General features: G+C 46.0%; 2 protein-coding genes across 2 annotated transcripts; both read right to left on the bottom strand.

The window, feature by feature from the left end:
• Positions 1-379: 379 nt before the first annotated feature.
• On the bottom strand, positions 380-11,892 carry LOC136467818 (bZIP transcription factor 23-like). The gene is made up of 5 exons (XM_066466608.1): positions 11,648-11,892; positions 9,727-11,585; positions 6,106-6,177; positions 2,119-2,148; positions 380-902 (listed from the first exon to the last, which is right to left on the bottom strand). The coding sequence occupies exons 2-5, from the start codon at positions 10,570-10,572 to the stop codon at positions 822-824; spliced, it is 1,029 nt and encodes a 342-aa protein (XP_066322705.1). The 5' UTR covers positions 10,573-11,585; positions 11,648-11,892; the 3' UTR covers positions 380-821.
• A 1,142-nt stretch (positions 11,893-13,034) lies between these two features.
• On the bottom strand, positions 13,035-15,016 carry LOC136467815 (putative mannan endo-1,4-beta-mannosidase 9). Its single transcript, XM_066466606.1, has 4 exons — positions 14,557-15,016; positions 14,067-14,261; positions 13,629-13,960; positions 13,035-13,560 (listed from the first exon to the last, which is right to left on the bottom strand). The coding sequence occupies exons 1-4, from the start codon at positions 14,905-14,907 to the stop codon at positions 13,197-13,199; spliced, it is 1,242 nt and encodes a 413-aa protein (XP_066322703.1). The 5' UTR covers positions 14,908-15,016; the 3' UTR covers positions 13,035-13,196.
• Between the last annotated feature and the right edge of the window lie 4,981 nt (positions 15,017-19,997).

Below are 19,997 nucleotides of genomic sequence, written 5' to 3'. Positions count from 1 at the left end.
GGCCTAGATGGCCAACTGATCTGACAGATGCCTCCGACACTGCACGTGTCTAGACGGCGAGTCCTGTTAATTGCGATTAGGACGGCCACGACAGCGAACATGGCACGCCTGCGTGTCCCACTGCTGGCCAGCCGAACCGCTACACGAGCTCCCAGCCAAGCACACCACACGAGCTCACAGGGACCATGCATAGGTTTGTAGCATCGTATGATTGAAGGCACTCACTGATTCCCTTCCAATCAAAGCACAACAAAAGCGACGCGACCGGCGAGCAGCGAGCATCTCCGACGATGCCCGGAATGGAGTTGCAGACTCTCATCTGTCATACACCCTGCCAATTTGGTTGCAAAATCTGGGTGGCAAGCCAAACATCTTCAACTGATAAGTATACAGCAAGATACTCCTTTCTTAAGCAATGTCTATAGGTTTGGGCACAACGGACATCTGCAGTTCTAAAGTCTACATCATAAACAGATTGGTTTTACAAAGCACAAGGACTGATGATACAGTCATATGGTATCACACCAAACCAGAAAGCCTGAAGAAGCAGTATGGAGTATAAGCACTCTACCGGGTCAATAAACTAACCGGACTGAATCTACATATAAACCCTCTATTCGACCGAACATTTTTTGCAAATGGCCAAAACCTATTAGGTGAAAATCACAGGCAATCTATCCGCCTATGGGACTGAAGCTCTGGATTAATGGCTATGTCAACAAGGGCAACTCTGGCCATTGTGTGTTCATCTTCACCTACTATATACTCCGTACACTCCTTCACGAGTGATATTGCTAGGTACAGCCGTACAGATCTACAGCTTACCACGGACCTGTCAATGTCCTTCGCAGACAAATTCTCTTTGCCGTGGGTCCAACTTGCCGTCTCATTCTCTCCAGGACCTGCAACAACCATCAAAACATTGTTATGTTTGAGCAAACAGGATCTGAGGTATGCTTTTCTGTACAGAAGTAGTGATTCGGTAATAACAGCAGTGGTCTAATCCTTTTTCCTTTTTTAGCAAAACATAATTATGTAAATTGAAACTTGCAAGAGTCAGAACATGAAGTTCTATACAAAACAAATAAATAGTGGTTTACCATGCATAAAAAACAAAGGGTGTCTCCAGAAGAGTTTATACTGATTAGTCAACAGGGGGACAGTCCACAACAAAAAAAGCTAAATAAAATTGGCCACGAATCTCATGGAATGTCAGATAGAGCAACATCCACTGATTTTTTTTAATCAAGTAAAATCCATAACCATGAAACTTTACTATGCATAATTTTGAAATGAAGCTAGGAAGATGCAATTGCCCATCAATCTTATTGGTCTCATTTCTCATAACATCAGCACATCCGGTGGTAAAATAGGAGCTGCATATTTTCTTGGCCGTTCAGTTTTCTTAGATCAGCATAAGATCACAAATAGACAGTACAACTATTCAAATAGTGGGAAGAGCTTGAGCAAAACATTGACAAAAACATAGGTAACTTTACAAGACAACATTAGTATCAACAGGCAAACTGCATACAGAAAAGCACAGACTGCATGGCGACAACAGTTGTGGAAGTTGGCCAATCAATTTAGAGAATTCTGAAATCATTTAACCAGCTTAAATGCCACCACCTTAGCCCCAGTTGTAGGAAAAATACAATTAATCACATCCACATCGGTTCTGGCCTTAATCATTTTTCAGTTTCTATACAGCTTTAGTCAAATATGAGCATGATAGACTGATAGTTTGAACGCAGAACTCTTTGGATATCAGTAGCTGTCAATGGACTATAACATTTCTCATATGAACCAAGTCACGGAAACCACAAGTTTAGAAAACTTCTATTTTATTCAACAATAATAGTTGAGGTTTCAAACCATCCATTTCCAATCAAGTAAACAAAAGAGGCAAAGTGATATGATCATTGAGCTATACTATATTCATGATGTTGATAGGGTTGACTGTAATACTTCATGACAAGGGAATCAACAGATTATAGAATTGCTATTGTAGAAAACAATTTTGTTTACATCAACCAAGTTCGCTGCTAGTAATGAAACGAAAGAGCCTATACATGTAACCAGAGCAAAAGTAGCCTCTTCAAAATGGGAAGAAATTACCTCATTCTTTTGCTTCTCCAACATTTCGACCTGCAAATTAGAAAAGATAGTCGGTTACTAAACAAACATATGTAAAGATTGCGATCGCACTACACAGAAAATAGTCAGACAAGAGGCTGCAAAGCTCACATGTTCTAGTTCAACGGAAATATTATTGACAATAAGCTATATTAACATGAATCAGAATCGAAGAAGATTTCATAGAAAGCAGGCAAGCAACTAGTCATAAATGGCAGTTATAACAATTCTTTGGCTGGTAAACTAATTTAAGAGGAAATTACAGAGGAAAAGGACAACTCTTATGAACGAGATGCACACTAAAGTTCTATGGTTCTTTAATATGATGGACTTTGAATGCATTTCACTTTGTCAAATGCTCTATGGTGATTATCATTAAAATTATCATCACAAAAGTGCTCCATAGTTCCTTTTGCTGAAAACTAAATGTACTATGGTGATCGGCAAAAAATACAACAACAACAACAAAGCCTTTAAGTCCTAAACAAGTTAGGGTAGGCTAGAGTTGAAACCCATCAGAAGCAATCAAGGTTCAGGCACGTGAATAGTTGTCTTCCAAGCACTCCTATCTAAGGCTAAGTCTTTGGGTATATTCCATCCTTTCAAGTCTCCTTTTATTGCCTCTACCCAAGTCAACTTCGGTCTTCCTCTGCCTCTCTTCACGTTACTATCCTGACTTAAGATTCCACTACGCACCGATGCATCTAGAGGTCTTCGTTGCACATGTCCAAACCATCTCAGCCGGTGTTGGACAAGCTTTTCTTCAATTGGCGCTACCCCTAATCTCTCACGTATATCATCGTTCCGAACTCGATCCCTTCTTGTATGACCGCAAATCCAACGCAACATACGCATTTCCGCGACACTTAGCTGTTGAACATGTCGTCTTTTCGTAGGCCAACATTCTGCACCATACAACATAGCAGGTCTAATCGCCGTCCTATAAAACTTGCCTTTTAGCTTCTGTGGTACCCTTTTGTCACATAGGACACCAGACGCTTGCCGCCACTTCATTCACCCTGCTTTGATTCTATGGCTAACATCTTCATCAATATCCCCGTCCCTCTGTAGCATTGATCCTAAATATCAAAAGGTATCATTCCTAGGCACTACTTGACCTTCCAAACTAACATCTTCCTCCTCCCGAGTAGTAGTGCCGAAGTCACATCTCATATACTCAGTTTTAGTTCTACTGAGTCTAAAACCTTTGGACTCCAAAGTCTCCCGCCATAACTCCAGTTTCTGATTCACTCCTGTCCGGCTTTCATCAACTAGCACTACATCGTCCGCGAAAAGCATATACCAAGGGATGTCCCTTGTATGTCCCTTGTGACCTTATCCATCACTAAAGCAAACAAATAAGGGCTCAAAGCTGATCCTTGATGTAGTCCTATCCTAATCGAAAAGTCATCCGTGTCTCCATCACTTGTTCGAACTCTAGTCACAACATTGTTGTACATGTCCTTAATGAGCCCGACGTACTTCGTTGGGACTTTATGTTTGTCCAAAGCCCACCACATAACATTTCTTGGTATTTTATCATAAGCCTTCTCCAAGTCAATAAAAACCATATGTAGGTCCTTCTTCTTCTCCCTATACCGCTTCATAACTTGTCTTACTAAGAAAATGGCTTCCATGGTTGACCTTCCGGGTATAAAACCAAATTGGTTCATAGAGACCCGCGTTATTGCTCTCAAGCGATGCTCGATAACTCTCTCCCATAGCTTCATAGTATGGCTCATCAACTTAATTCCCCGGTAATTCGTACAACTTTGAATATCCCCTTTATTCTTGTAGATCGGTACCAATATACCTCTCCTCCACTCATCAGGCATCTTGTTCGATCGAAAAATATGGTTGAACAGCTTGGTTAGCCATACTATAGCTATGTCCCCGAGGCATCTCCACACCTCGATTGGGATACCATCTGGTTCTGTCGCCTTACCTCCTTTCATCCTTTTCAACGCCTCTCTGACCTCAGATTCTTGGATTCTCCGCACAAAGCGCCTATTGGTGTCATCAAAAGAGTCATCCAACCGAAAGGTTGTATCCATATTTTCACCATTGAATAATTTATCAAAATACTCTTGTCATCGATGTCGGATCTCATCCTCCTTCACCAAGAGATGCTCCCTTTCATCCTTAATGCACTTAACTTGGTTGAAGTCCCGTGTCTTTCTCTCACGAACCCTAGTCATCCTATAAATGTTCTTCTCTCCTTCCTTCGTACTCAAATATTGGTAAAGATCCTCGTACGCTCTACCCTTTGCCACACTTACAGCTCGCTTTGCAGTCTTCTTCGCCACCTTGTACTTCTCTATGTTGTCCACACTTCTGTCATAGTACAAGCGTCTATAGCATTCTTTCTTCTCCTTAATAGCCCTTTGGACTTCCTCGTTTCACCACCAAGTATCTTTAGCCTCGCGTCCCCTTCCTTTGGTTACTCCACACTCCTCTGAGGCTACCTTCCAAATGTTGGTTGCCATCTTGTTCCACATGTTGTTTATGTCGCCTTCTTCTTTCCAAGAGCCCTCTTTGATAACCCTTTCCCTAAATACTTCTGACGTCTCCCCTTTCAGTTTCCACCACTTTGTTCTTTCAATCTTAGCTTGTTTATCCCTACGGGTACGCACCTGAAAACGAATATCTGCCACCAAAAGCTTATGTTGAGAAACAACACACTCCCTTGGTATCACCTTGCAATCCAAGCATGCTCGTTTGTCCTTTCTTCTTGCGAGGACAAAGTCAATCTGGCTACAGTGTTGTCCGCTACTGAAGGTCACTAGATGAGATTCTCTCTTTCTAAAAAAAGTGTTGGCTATCATCAGGTCAAAAGCTACCGCGAAGTCTAGAACTTCCTCCCTCTCCTGATTCCTACTACCATACCCAAAACCTCCATGAACTGCCTCGAAACCTACGCTTGTAGTACCTACATGCCCATTAAGATCTCCTCCAATAAAAAGCTTCTCACTACTGGGTATAGCTCTAACCAGGCCATCTAAGTCTTCCCAGAACTGTCTCTTAGCACTCTCATCGAGGCCTACTTGGAGGGCATACGCACTAATTACGTTTAAGATCATATCACCAACGACAAGCTTGACTAAGATAATCCTATCTCCTTGCCTTCTCACTCCTACCACACCATTCTTGAGGCTCTTATCAATCAAAACTCCTACTCCATTTCTATTCGCGACTGTCCCTGTGTACCAAAGCTTGAAACCTGTATTGTCCACCTCCTTCGCCTTCTGACCCTTTCATTTAGTCTCTTGAACGCATAATATATTTACACGTCTCCTAATCGCGGAATCAACTAATTTTCTTAACTTACCTGTAAGTGATCCTACATTCCAACTACCTAAACGGATCCTAGTTGGTTCGACTAGCTTCCTTACCCTTCGCACCCGTCGACTCAGATGCGAAGACCCTTGCTCATTTTTCACTACACCCGGGCGCCGATGTAGCGCGCCACTAAGGAAGCGACGACCCGATCCTTGGTCACTTGACACCATGCCCAGATCACGACACGGCGCGTCACAGGGGTGACGACCCGGCCCTTGCCCATTTAACACCATACCCGGGTTCCGATATGGCGCGTCGCTAAGAGGGTTACGCCCCAACGATTTTCTTTCGGGTTTCATCTCCATTAAAGTGGCTAAGTTTTTACATTGGCTCGCCACGCCTAACACAACCCTCCTCCTTTACCAGGGCTTGGGACCTGCTATGCTGGGACACCAAAGGCGAAATAAGAAAATGACAACTTGACCTTTTGAAAACCTAATAAAGTAAATAATGTACAAGTATTGATAAAAAAGATGTGACAATGTGCTAAAGTACATAAGGTTCTCTGGAATCCCAAACAGTCCCAATTTCAAGTATGGATATTAATTAAACTATTTTAGAAGAAATACTTTCATAAGTTGATATGAATGCGACCCAAGAAATAAAAATGCAAACATTGTATGAGCATACCTGCTTCTTCTCCAATTCATCGTTCAGCTCTTTAAGTTTTGCCACCTCAGCTTCCAGCTCCATTATATATGCCTGGGAAATATTACAAAGTACAATTATTTTTTTTGAACGCAATGGCAGGAGCTCTGCCTTTCAATTAAGTGGGGAAAAGAGAGTTTATGTACAAACTAAGTTAGTCGAGGATAGGAAAGGAACCCCCCCTTCAAGCATGTAAAACACCCGGCCCACCGGAGAGGGGTCATCTGCTACATATAATCGATTGCTCTCTTCCTTTGCTCTATATCATCCTTTATCTTTGAGGCCACCTGCGGCACCGTCTGTATCTTGTTGTCGAAGATTCTCCTATTTCTTTCTTTCCAAATGTTCCAGAAGGTGTAGATTAGTACCCCGTTCAGCCTCCTACGTTCTGATCTTGGCACTTTCGTCGTCACCTCTTCCCACCATGATCTGATATCGGTGGGTTGCACCTGGGGTTGCTGCTGGATCTGAGTGAAGTTCTCCCACAATAGGATATGATTCCAAACCCCCTTAGCGAAGGGGCAACATAGGCATAGGTGGAGGCCGGTCTCTAAAGGGCCATTGCAGAGCACGCATTGTTGATGGTGTGGCCACCCTCTCCTCTGTAGGTTTTGTGTCGTTAGAATGTTATCTTGCACTAAGATCCAGGCAAAAATCTTGCATTTGTTCTCCACATGCGCATTCCAGATCAACTCTGTACTGAATGAGGCGAGCGAGACTCTGAACTGTATTCTGTAGGCCGAGCGGGTGGAGTATTTCCCATCACCGGTCCACTGCCAGGTGATGGTGTCCTGGACGCCCTGCTGCAAGTGCACATCTTGTATTCGTATCCAAAGGGACACAAACTCCTCAATGTGGACAGCGGAGGTGATTTTCCTCTGTAGCTTGCGTATCTAATTGTTGTTCCGGAGCTCTTGTTTCACCGTTCGGTTTTTCCTTGAAACTAGGCAAAACAAGTTTGGTGCTAAGTACCTCGGCGCGTGTCCATCGAGCCAATTTTGGTGCCAAAAACTAGTCTTTGCACCATCCCCCAAAGTTATAATGATTGAGGAGTTGAAGAGGAGACGGTCATCATCAGAGCATGGAAGCTCGGAGCCATTCCAAGGCTTGGAGTCGTCCATCCATTCCTGCCAAAGCCATCGTAACCGGACGGCTCTCCCAAATCTATCAAGGTCGATGACGCCTAAACCACCCAGATCTTTTGGCCTGGTAACAGTTGGCCAGTTAACAAGGCAGTGTCCGCCATTGGCGTTCTCCTCCCCCTTCCAGAGGAACGATCTCCTGATTTTGTCAATCTTTTTCTTAGCCCATGCAGCTAGAGGAAACACCGTGAGGTGGTAGGTTGGCATGGAGGAGAGGACAGATGTTACTAGAGTGAGACGTCCCGCTCTGTTAAGCCATCTTCCTTTCCATTTGGGTAACCTCTGCCCGATACGGTCTATGAGAGGTTGCACGTGTATCTTTTGCAGTGCTCTGATGTGGAGTTGCAAGCCCAAGTACTTGCAAGGGAAGGTCCCTCTATGACCGTTGAAGGGTGAGAGGGCTTGGTCTAGATCAACGTCTGCGCAGCTGATTGGGTGCACCGAGCTCTTTTGTAGATTGATATGTAGTCCCGAGAATGATCCAAAAGCGTTCAAGATGGCTTTGACGGCTTGAACATCGTCTTTTGTGGGGCTGATGAAAATGGCGGCATCATCCGCATACATGGAGGTTCTCCATTTTGCCGCCGCGATTGGTAGGGGGGTGAGTACCCCATGTTCGGTTGCCCGGTCAAGCAGCCGTTGAAGCGGGTCCATAGCAAGGATGAATAACATGGGTGAGAGTGGGTCTCCTTGACAGACGCCTCTGGCATGGCTAAAAGGGGTCCCTTGTTGCCCACTAATCAAGGGTGTGGAAGTGGATGTACGCAGGAGGATAAAGATCCATTCTCGCCATCGTTGTCCGAAGCCTAGGGCTTGCAGAATCTCGAGCAGGTACCCCCAATGAACCGTATCAAAAGCCTTGTGTATGTCTAGTTTCATGAATAAAGCCGGTATCTTTTGCTTGTGCAACCTTTGAACCGCGCCCTGGACGTATAGGAAGTTATCATGGATGCTTCTCTTTTTTATGAATGCGCTCTGGCAATTGGAGACAAGTTGGTTGAGTCGGGGGGCAAGTCTGTTTGCTAACACCTTAGAGAAGATCTTCGCAATGCTGTGGACGAGGCTGATGGGTCTGAAATCTGTAACTCTTGTTGCATCTGCCTTTTTGGGTAGGAGGATGATGCAAGCCGAATTTAGCCATTCGAAGCCCTGGGCGTTCAAGTTGAATAGGCTGTTCAATGCCGCCTTTATATCATCCTTAATGATTTCCCAACACGCTTTGAAGAAGGCCCCCGTGAAACCATCCGGTCCTGGTGCTTTGTCGGAAGGCATGGAATATATGTTGTATTTTATCTCTTCCTGGGAGAAAGGCAACTCTAGATCGGAGAGATCGTGTTGGTTGTATCCAAGGGATTGCCAATTTAGTGTTGAAACTCTCTGCGTCGCGGCGCCAATGTGATTTTTAAAATACTCACGAATGACCTTTTCTTTCTCTTGATGAGCCACCGCGACCCCCCAATCCGTATGTAGACAATGTATGTAATTCTTTCTCCGGCGTGCGTTTGCTCGAGTGTGGAAGAACTTTGTGTTAGCATCCCCACAGCGAATGTACGTTAGTCTCGATCTCTGTCTGATTCTTGATTTTTCGATGGCCGCGAGTCCAGTGCTACGGGCTTTGAGGTGGCGACATAGGTGAAGTTCTATGGCAGTGAGCAACCTATGCTCTTGGGCTGCTTCTAATTGTAGTAGCACTTCTTTCACTATGGCGAGCTGCATACTTGTATCCCCTATCTTCTCTTTCTTCCAACGCTTGATACCTTTTGCCACACGCGCCATTTTGATATGCAAGCGTTTGATTGGGAGAGCGGTGGTGACCGGTCTATTCCAAATGTCGTGAACAAGATCTTGGAAGCCATCCATCTTAGTCCAGTAATTTTCAAAGCGGAAGGAAGTGCTGTGATTGTGGTCAAGTTGTCCCTGGAGTAGCAGCGGTGTATGATCCGACATGAGCGAAGGAAGGGAGTGCAAGAAACACGATGGGAAGGACAGCTCCCACTAGGGGGTACATAGTAGTCTGTCGATTCTAGTGAGCGTGGGGTTTTAGAATTATGTCTAAAAATCGACAGTAGTTTTAGAAACCTGAGAGAAAAGAGACTAGATTCATTCAAAAATAGCTTTCACTTAGATTCCTACATCCTACATCTCCAAGACATCAGCACTTCAGCAGTTTATATTATTATTTTGCAAATAATTGATAAGTTCGAATGATTATAGTCTTATTATACCAATGTAGCATAACTATTACTATACACACTATTAAGTCACAAATTCTAGTTTATTTCAAGCAAATCTGATGCAAAAGAATTGCCATGGTGAGATTTTCTCAACACCGTTCTTACAATACTTAACATGTTGAGGAAAAATAAAACATACAGTAAACATTAAACTTACACTGGTACACGTGTCAGTATAACTGTTACTAGTAAGCAGGAAACTAATGTACTTACAGACAGAACATTACCTGTTTCCTCTGACGCGACCTCGCGGCCGACTCCCGGTTCTTGATCATCCGGCGCTGCCTCCTCTCAACTACCTTCTCCATGGCTGGTGGCTTCCTTGCCCTCAAACCACCACCGAAAACGTACGGAACCGGTGATGGCGATTCCATCTTCCCTAACCCGCTGGCCGTCACCGGCCGCGGCGATACCGTCGGGGCCGCAGGGCCACCTCCCTGCTGCTGACCGACAGCCCCCGACACCAACCCATTCCCGAATTGCAGCGGAGGCACCAAGGGAGCAAACACATTGCCATGGGGAAACAGCATTGGCGGCTGCGGAGGAGGAGGCGGGCACACCGGCGCCGGCGGTACAGGCGGCGGCGCCGTCATGTCCTCCCTCACCACACCGGCGCGGACGAGGAACTCCTCCAGCGTGATCTCCCCGAGCGTGGGCTGCCGCTGGGCCGGCGTGGGCGGCGCCGCAGCCTCGGCGGGCGCGGCGGAGGGTCCTTCGCAGACGCACATGAGGTCCCGCCAGACCTCGTCGACGGTCTTCTGGCTGAGCGTGCGGGGGAGGGTGAGCGAGCCCTGGTGCTGGATGGACGACGCCCGCGCGGCGTGGTCCGCCGCCGCCGACGCGTTGGCGGCCGCGGCCGCGATGTTGTGTATCTCCTCCGCCGACCAGATGCTGCGGAGGAGCTCGTCCATGTTCATGGACCCGAAGTCCTTGGCGGCCCCGCCGAGCGAGCTCTGGAACTCGTCGAACGTGAGCGAGTACACCGACCCCTGCCGAGCCAGCGGGAGCGGCGTCATCGGCGGCAGGTGCTCCGGCTCCTGCTGCCGCTTCCCGCTTCCTCCCGGGAAATTCATCCCTGATTCGCGTCGGTCAGCAAACTCAACCCAATCGACGCTTCGAAAGAGCCCTCTCAAGCACGCGCACGCCCAGAGGCCGAACGGAGCCGCCAATCAGGTGAGCTCAGAGCAGGGGTTAGGCGGAGTAGAGTGGCTTAGCGACAGGAGATACCAGAATTAGCGAGGGGAATTCCGTGGATCAAGAGGAATTTGGTGGGGGAAACCTGAGAAGCGAGGTGGAAGACGCGCGTTGGTGTCTGGCCGCGGGTGCGGGAGATCAAGACCGTGGCGGCGAGGCGAGGCCGGGGGGAATGGGTGGACAGGTGTCGCTCCCGAGGAGCCGTGTGGGGGCGTTTAAAACGCCCGCCAGGCCCGAGGCCGCGACGAAATCTCAACGGAGTTGAGTGCGCGCCGGGTAATAAACTAGCCCCCCTTTGGCTCTGGCCTCGCGCACGCGGCACCCGTACACCTATAAGATCTCGCGCCTGCCCACCGGCCACCGCTGATTCGGTGGGTGATTCCTCTTCTCGTGCTGGGACTGGGGCTGCGATGATCGAATTGCCGGCGGGGCCGGCATGTCAGCGAGTCACAAGATCTGCTGGGTGCAGCGCGCGGGTGGGACAAGGCTTTTTTTCTTCCAGCTCCCGTTCGTTGGACAGAACATGGTGTGGTGTGGTGGTGGGCTCCGCCGCTCCGGAGCGCGCAACGTGGCGGCCTCCGCACGACGCTGACGGCCTGCGACGCGACGGGCTGCCCAATGGGGGCGCGCAAGGTGGGAGCATCTGGGCGCGCGCAAGGTGGGACGCCTAAACGCGGACACATGCGTGTCGTCGCCTCGAGCCCTCGACGATAAGTTTCGTTTGATGCAACATTTCGTCAGGGAACCACTTTTTTAAGTTATCACAAGAGATCTTTGTTTAGGCGTGATTTCTATACTGGGCCAAGTGCCAACGAGCAATTTGTACCTGGCGAGACTCTTTGCTTGCCGCTTAGAGCAGCCCCGACGCACCAACATAGCCACTAGCTCTAACCTTTCATGTAGACTTAAAGCTCTATGTAATAGGTAGGTGGTTTCGCAGAGTATCAGAGTAACCTATATGGAGTAGTCTGCAAAGATATATAGCAATTGCCCAAACTAACAAAAGATTGGAGCACCCTTGTTATAGAAGAGAAACGCTGCCTCAAAAGCGCTAGCCTGTGCTTGTTGTCATGATACCTTTGAAAGAGACCCGCTCTGAGAAATGCAAGGAGGAGGTCTGGCTAGCGTTGGGTGGGTTAGGCCTTCCCCAACGTGATAGTGTGGCGGAGGCTGGTGGTCAGAAGCTCCTACGGCTTAGTCTGACACATGACACATAGCAGAAGTACTGGTTCCTATCGAGAGCTTTGGGTGCAGACAAGGAAAAAGGCTATCACGTTCGTTCGTTGGTTTTAATCAGGACTTATCAGTTAGCTAATCGTGTCTTTCTCTCATAATAAATTAGCACCAGCCGAGCTTATCAGTCTAGAAACCCACCAGCGATCATGCTGAATATTGAATGGAGTATTGCTTCGTTTCATCTTCTTGCATAGGTGGAAGTCTACTTTTATACTAGGCTAATGATTCTATCTGCTTGCATTGGGGAAGCCCTTAGGGCAGTCCCAATGGTGCATTGATGATGGTTTTTATCCTCATTAAATGACTTGCCACGTAGACAAAATGCTGACATGGCAACGTAATTAATGAAGAAAGAGAGCAAAAATCATAGAAATGGTTTCTTCATGAAGAAACCAGGTCTACTCTTGACCCAATGCACCAAGAAACCATGAAATCGCCATTGGGGAGAAACCACCAGTTTCTAGGGAGCTCGTGTCGCACTCTCATTGGAGGAAAAGATAGAGTTGGGAGAGAGAAAGAGAAAATAGTTATTACTTATAGAAACCATGGGTTGGAAAGCAGTACTTTTTTGGTACGATATCCTATGTTATAGAAACTACTAGTTTCTTTCATTGGGACTGCCCTTAGTAGCCTAGTTTTTCATGCCTACGTGTTTTTCAACTTTTTTGTTCAGCTGACGATGGTGTGTGCTTGAATTGTTGTTGCCCTTACCCCTGGTTCAAATGCCACTATTTAATCATGAAGCCAAGCCGATTTTCATCCAAACTGGAAAATACAGAAAAACGTAATAGATTTAGTGGACATTTTAACACTAGTAGAGATTTGAGGGTTGATTATGTCACCCCTAACTAATATCGTGAAAATGATTGCTAAGATCAGTTACCTTTCATATTTAATTTCTAGTCATCTTCTGTCTATTTCTCCCTTCGAAGATTTGGACGTATTAAGTGTCTCTAGAGTCTTTCTTAAATTTACTCTCTAAATCATCGTTTAGAGAGTCATTCAAATAAAAAATATTTTCTCTATCTTTCCAATCTTTTTTTTCTTATATATGTCATGCACTCTAGAATTTGATAATAGAGGATGACAATATTTGAAGATCTAATTAACAAAACCTTTAGTTATTTTTCGCTAAAATACCTATTTATATAAATTAAGAAGAATATAAGGAGGCTCTTAGAATGACTCTAAATCATTAGAGCACATCAATTGGCCCGTGGCTCTTGAATTACAGTTACAACGTGCGTGTTGGCATGAACCAGTACGACTAGGACACCTGGTTGAGGCCGGTGATCCGGGCGCACTCCTGGCTGACGACGGCGGCCGTGGACGGGCTGCGGTCGAGCACGACGTCGTATCCGTCGGTCCAGCTCTCCATCCCGGGCACCATCACCTGCCAGAAGAGGCCCCCCGCGAGCGGGCCTCCCGCGCTCTCCGACGCGTAGATCGCGTCGTACACCATGCGGAAGTAGGCGTCCCGCATGGACACCGTGTAGCCGTTGGACCGCGCGGACCAGCCGAACTCCGCCACCAGCAGCGGCTTCCGCAGCACCGCCGCGGCGTCGCCGGCGTGCGACGCCATCCACCGCCGCATGAACGCCACCTGCGCGTCGTTGCTCGCGCCGGGCACCCTGCACCGCCGTTCTCAGCGCGGTCGCCGTGCATTCACGCATGTACCTTGAGTGTCGTTAGAACTTACCATTGGTCGGGGTAGGAGTGGATCGTGGCGAAGTCGATGCCGGGGATGAGGTTGTTGGAGATGAAGTCGGTGCCGACGGTGTAGCCGCCCGGGTTGAAGTTGTGCTTGCGGTCAGGCGTGGACTCGCCGTAGAAGCCTTCGAGCCCGATCTCCAGCATGTGGTTGGGATCCACGGACTTGGCGTAGCCGGCCATCTCCGTGATCCACGCCTGCAGAGTCTTCCCGGAGAGGTCGCTCTGGCAGCGAGGCTCGTTCATGAGCTCCCACGCGAAGATGGTCGGGTCGTCCTTGTACGCCACTCCGGTGATCTTGTTCACTCGAGTGAGGACCGCCTGTGAATGTGGGCACACAGAATGGTGCATCAGGTGTCTTGAGATAAATGCTATAGTGCATATGATTATTTACACATTATGGACTATGATGGAGTGGTGGACGGGCCTTGACATGGTTCTTGTAGAACCCTTTGGTCACGCTATTTGTGAAGAAGTCATCATCAGAATTCAGGTTGTGCCCCTGGTCCCTTGCCCACTGCACGTACTGCTTCTTCCCGCCGTACCCATCCCAGTTGTTCACCAGGCTCAGAATCAAATGGATCCTGCGCTTCTTTGCTTCGGATATCACATAGTCCAGACCCTGAGAGTTATACAGAGAGAACATGATGTTACTGTTTTCTTTACAACAACATGATGTTACTTTATTACCATCGTGGATACTATATCTGTCAATGTTGGCAAACTGAAGAAAAATTTCAGAGCACAATAATGCACAAAATCCATTCATCCATGCATATATATAGCATACAAAAATCAGAGCCGAAAAGCCGAAATATATAGAAGGAGAGCAATTAAGTTGCTATATATGTAAATAATAATATGATATAACTTGATTGAGCTAATAGTTCGACCGCCGTCCGATACGACATACATACCCTGAACACCTCCTCGTTGTACACCCCGGGCGACACCTGCAGCGCCCGGTAGCCCCCGTCGCTGAACGCCCACGTCCGCACCAGCGTGGCGCCGACGCGGGCCGCCTCATCCAGCGCGGCCGTCGCCTTGCTCCGGTCGGCCGGGTCCGACGCCATGTACATGAGCCAGTACGCGTTGAACCCGTTCGAGTAGAACGGCCGCCCACCTAGCGTGAAGCGCGTCCCGCTCGCCTTGGCAAAGGCAGCGGCGTTGTTGCCGGCCTCGCCGGCGCCGTCGCCGGTTCGCACGAATGCGGCAGCCGCTAGGGCCACGACGGCCAAACCCAACAAGATCGCCCGTCTGCTCGCCATTGTGTCTGTGTGTATATACAAGCTAACAAGCCAACGTTTACGATGATCGATCGACAAGATGCAATCTTGCAACGTTATCGTCGATCAGTGTTCGTTTAATTTTGCACATGTGGGTATCTAGCACTTGTGCATAGGAGTGCGCTTATATAGTAACGGCGATACATCGTGCCACGGCTAAGGCCTAGGGCAGAGGCGGGACGCCATGACGATACACGCTTGCGAGAGTTGCGACCTTTGCGTGCGGTGCGTGCATAGGTCGTTGCCTCTTGGAGTCCCGTCTTGATTAGCAATTTAGCATGCATGCATCATGGCACGAAACTACTAACTGCGTGGCGTAGTGGGTGTGCGTGGGGAGATTAGGATACGGCGGGCCGTTTGGTTGGAGGAAGATGAAAGGATGTTCCAATGTCCCATGCTGCTCAAAAAAGAACTCATGATCAAGCCTTTGTCAAGAAAATTTTACCAGCTCCTTTTGATGAGTTCCTTTTTTTTTTTTTTTGCCCTCGGTGGGTGCCTCTGGGGGACTTTTAGTTGCTTGGAAAGCTGTGTTATTCTCTGGTACTCTTAAATTTGCTAACAGCACTACCTTGGTTATCAGTTTCCCTCCAGACTTAATGATAACGATTGGACCTTGATGAACGTCTATGGACCCTGTGTCACAGAAGGGAAAAGGGAGTTCACTAATTGGCTCAAAACTGTACAGATTCCTCAGAATGAAGATTGGATCATCCTTGGAGACTTTAACCTCTACGGATATCCTGAAAATAGAAACAGGGAAGGAGCAGATGTGAATGAGATGTTCATGTTTAATAGCACCATTAGTCATCTGAGATTAACTGATATTCCTCTCCAAGGGAGAAAATTTACTTGGTCCAACATGCAAAACCCCCCTCTCCTGGAAAAACTTGATTGGATGTTTACCAATAACAGTTAGACACTCACCTATCCTGAAACCACCTGTAAAGCTCTAGCAATGGAAGTCTCTGACCATAGTCCTTTGATCATCTCAATTTCAACTGATATTCCGAAAGCTCATATCTTCAGATTTGAAAATTTTTGGTTGCTTAAGAATGATTTTCAAGCCCTATTGAATGAAAACTGGTCTGCCTCTCCTCACCTGACAGACAAAGCTAGAATTATCACGAGCAAATTCAAGAATCTAAGAGGAGCCCTCAAAGTTTGGACTTCTAGTCTTTCCAACCTTAAGACTAGCATTGCAAACATCTCTACAACTCTGCAGTTTCTGGAAACTTTGGAGGAATATAGAGATCTGGAAACTCTGCAGTTTCTGCTATTGGCATTACTTGAACAACAGAGAATTTATTGGAAGCAAAGGGGGGCTGTTAAATGGGCAACTCTGGGGGATGCTGGAACTAAGTTTTTTCATGCCAATGCCACTATAAGGCATAGAAGAAATATGATTGCCAGCCTAAAAACATACAGTGAGGATACTGTGACCTCTCATTCTGATAAGGAGCAACTGCTTTGGGACTTTTCTAAGCAGATAATTGGGCAGTCTGATTTTAAAGGAATTCTCTTTGATCTACCTTCTCTTATCCAAACCCATGAGGGACTAGAATCACTAGCGCAACCCTTTACTGCTGCTGAAATTGATGATGTGGTTAAACACCTCCCTAATGACAAGTCCCCCGGCCTTGATGGTTTCAGCAATGAATTCATCAAGAAATGTTGGTCAACAATTAAAACTGATTTCTACAACCTTTGCTGGGACTTTCAGGCCAACAATGTGTGCCTTCAAAGCATCAACTCCTCCTTCATTACCTTGATTCCTAAATCTCAGAGTCCTTCCTATGTCTCTGACTTCAGGCCCATCTCTCTTCTTAATAGTTCCATAAAAATTATTACTAAATTTCTTGCTAACAGGCTCCAGGGTTCCATCGTTCCTTTAATTCACCAAAATCAATATGGGTTCATCAATAGCAGAACCATTCAAGATTGTCTTGCATGGGCCTTTGAATATCTCCATCTTTGTCATCATTCCAAAAAAGAGGTGATCATCCTTAAACTTGATTTTGAAAAGGCTTTCGACAAAATTGAGCACTCCACTATCCTCAAGCTTCTTGAGGCCAAAGGCTTTGGCAATCGCTGGCTGTCTTGGATTCAAAACATTCTTGGTTCTGGCACCTCAAATGTGTTGCTCAATGGAATTCCTGGTAAGACCATTCCCTGTAAGAGAGGTGTGAGGCAGGGTGATCCCCTCTCACCTCTTCTCTTTGTCCTTGAAGCTGATCTTCTACAATCCATCCTCAACAAGGCAAAAAATGATGGCCTCTTGACTCTTCCAATCCCATTGAACTCCTCTGAGTCCACTGGTTTATCATCATGGAAGGGGATGCCAGACAACTGTTCTTCCTGAAGTCTGTATTATCATCTTTTCTCTGAGTCCACTGGTTTAAAAGTCAATTACAACAAATCCCTCATGGTGCCTATTAACCTTTCTGAGGAAAAATTCAATCATTTGGCTAGTACCTTTGGCTACTCCAAAGGATCTCTCCCTTTCACCTACTTGGGGCTGCCTCTAAGTTTGACTAAACCAAGAATTGAAGACTTTCTTCCTTTGGTGAATAAGTGTGAAAGAAGACTGGCTTGTACCTCTACCTTCTTATCTCAAGCAGGCAAATTGGAGTTGACTAATGACCCTACCCACCTTCCATCTCTGCTCTCTTGCCCTGCCTAAAGGAGTCATTAAACAAATTGACAAATTCAGAAAGCACTGCCTCTGGCAGGGTTCTGATGTTAACTCCAAGAAAATCCCAAAAGCTGCTTGGGAGATGGTTTGTATTCCTAAAGAGGAAGGTGGCTTGGGAGTAATTGATCTGCAAAAACAGAATGAAGCCCACCTGCTGAAAAATCTTGACAAATTCTTTAATCAAAAAGATATTCCCTGGGTCTCTCTTGTTTGGGAAAACACTATTCAAATGGCAAGCTCCCCAACCATACTAAGAAAGGATCTTTTTGGTGAAGAGACATTTTGAAATTGCTGGACTGCTTCAAATCCCTCTCTTATATCCAAGTTTAGAATGGCCAGTCTTGCTTCTTTTGGGCTGACAAATGGAATCAACAACCTTTGAGCTCTGAATATCCTCAGCTCTTCTCTTTTGCCAAAAATAAATATATCACTGTCAGCAAGTTCTTTGCTCTGCAGCAACCCCAAATTGCCTTCAATTTGCCTCTGTCTGCTGAAGCTTTTGAGCAACTACAATTGATTCAGTCTTTCGTCGAACACTTCCCTTTAACAGATCAAAAGGACAACTGGAAGTGCAACTGGGGTAACTTTTCACCATCCAAAGCTTATAGATTTCTGGTGGGTCATAGACAGGTGCCGCAAGTGTTCAAATGGCTTTGGGATTGCTTTTGACAGCCTAAACATAAGGTTTTCTTTTGGCTGCTCTTAAAAGATCGCCTAAGTACAAGAAACATTCTTAGGAGGAAAAACATGCAGCTTGAGTCCTTTGAGTGTGTCCTCTGTCAGAATTCAGAAGAAGAAACAGTTCATCGTCTTTTCCTTAACTGTCAATTCTCTCGTGACTGTTGGAATTCAATTGGAATTACAATTCAGAATGAAGCTTTTGTCCCTCAAACTATTCAGCAGATTAAGGATCAGGCACATCCCTCCTTCTTTATGCAGACTATAATTCTGTTGTGCTGGTCCATTTGGACAGTCAGGAATGATCTCATCTTCAAAGGGGCTTACCCAAGTGTAGCGAGAGTCAAGGAAATTTACAAAAAAGAGATGAAGATATTGTCTCTAAGGGCAAAGGCAAAATTCTCTCAAACTTTTGACCATTGGATCCAAAATCTGTTGGAATCTTTCTTCTTGTTTTTCTCTTCTTTTTGTCTTTCTTTGTTTCTTAAACTGTTGTACTCTAAAACCTTTTTTTTTAATTTTTTGAATAAATTCCTGTATGGGCTTACTGCCCCTCCAGTTACATAAAAAAATGTCCCATGCTGCTCGATCGTCACACAGGGGAAGTTGTGCAAAAAGACGTGTATGCGTGATGATACAAGTGGACGTGTTATCACTTGTCTTTCATCTTCTCCAATACTTCCATCTCTTCACATTCACCTTGTTGAGTTTTTGCATCACATGCATCATGCCATCTACACTTCATGGCTTCATGTAGCTCAACCTTGCTTGTGGACTATGTTCAATATTTCATCTCACATTTGAAATCATTAGTGCACAAATTTTGTCATTCAATTACCAAAATCCAGACAGGTCTTTTTGGCATGTCATCCTCCGATGCCTTGCTTCCTCACCGTGCTCGCTAGATAACACATGTGGTCGCATTACTGCATTAGGCATTTGTCTGGGCCTAAGGTTGGGCTCGCTAGATGGCATGGCAAGTTTAGCCCGTAGTGCCGTGCTGGCCTGATGCCAATTGTGTTGTCCAATAGGGGCTACCCATATTTAAGGTTGATATTAGAAGAAACTTGTTGATATTTTTTTCTGAGCAATCTTCATACACTGACTGAGAATATTTTGTAGATGGTTTGCACTTCGTTCGTTAGTTTTCAGGAGTAGCGAAGAGTCGCAAATAAAAAGTAATTGATACTCGGCGTATTTTGGCACATACCTGGCACAAGACGCGACTACAGAATTCTTGTTCTGATTTTTCTGATTTCGGAATAAAGCTAGGAGATTGAATGGCTTGGGCTGTACAGAAGTTCTGCACTAGCTGGAACGTTGCATTTTTTTTTGTTCTTCAGCCAACATTGCACACATGCTGCCATGCATGCATCTCAGAGGTGTCTTTCTTCTACATCGAAGCCATCAGTCACAAATCAATCACATCTTGTAGGGTTTGTTGCATTCCATGTTAACATAATCGTTTTAATCTTCTATTTCGAAGGAAGGGATCAATGGAATATATACTTTTGTGGTCGCTATAAAACTTCTTAGGGCATGTTCGGCTGGTATTAAAGCCGGCTAAAGTTGTTTTGTTGTGAGAGAAAAATACCGTAGATTCTAACTGATAAGCCGGCAGATAAATTCAAGCGAACAGGTCCTTAGTGAAAATGTGTTTATCATGATACAAAAAAAGGATTAAACTTTTTGTCGTCTCAAT

The sequence above is a fragment of the Miscanthus floridulus genome, chromosome 7, assembly GCF_019320115.1.
Source record: "Miscanthus floridulus cultivar M001 chromosome 7, ASM1932011v1, whole genome shotgun sequence".
NCBI lineage: Eukaryota > Viridiplantae > Streptophyta > Magnoliopsida > Poales > Poaceae > Miscanthus > Miscanthus floridulus.
Note: the sequence above shows the minus strand (reverse complement) of the source record. Positions and strands in the feature narration are given on the sequence as shown.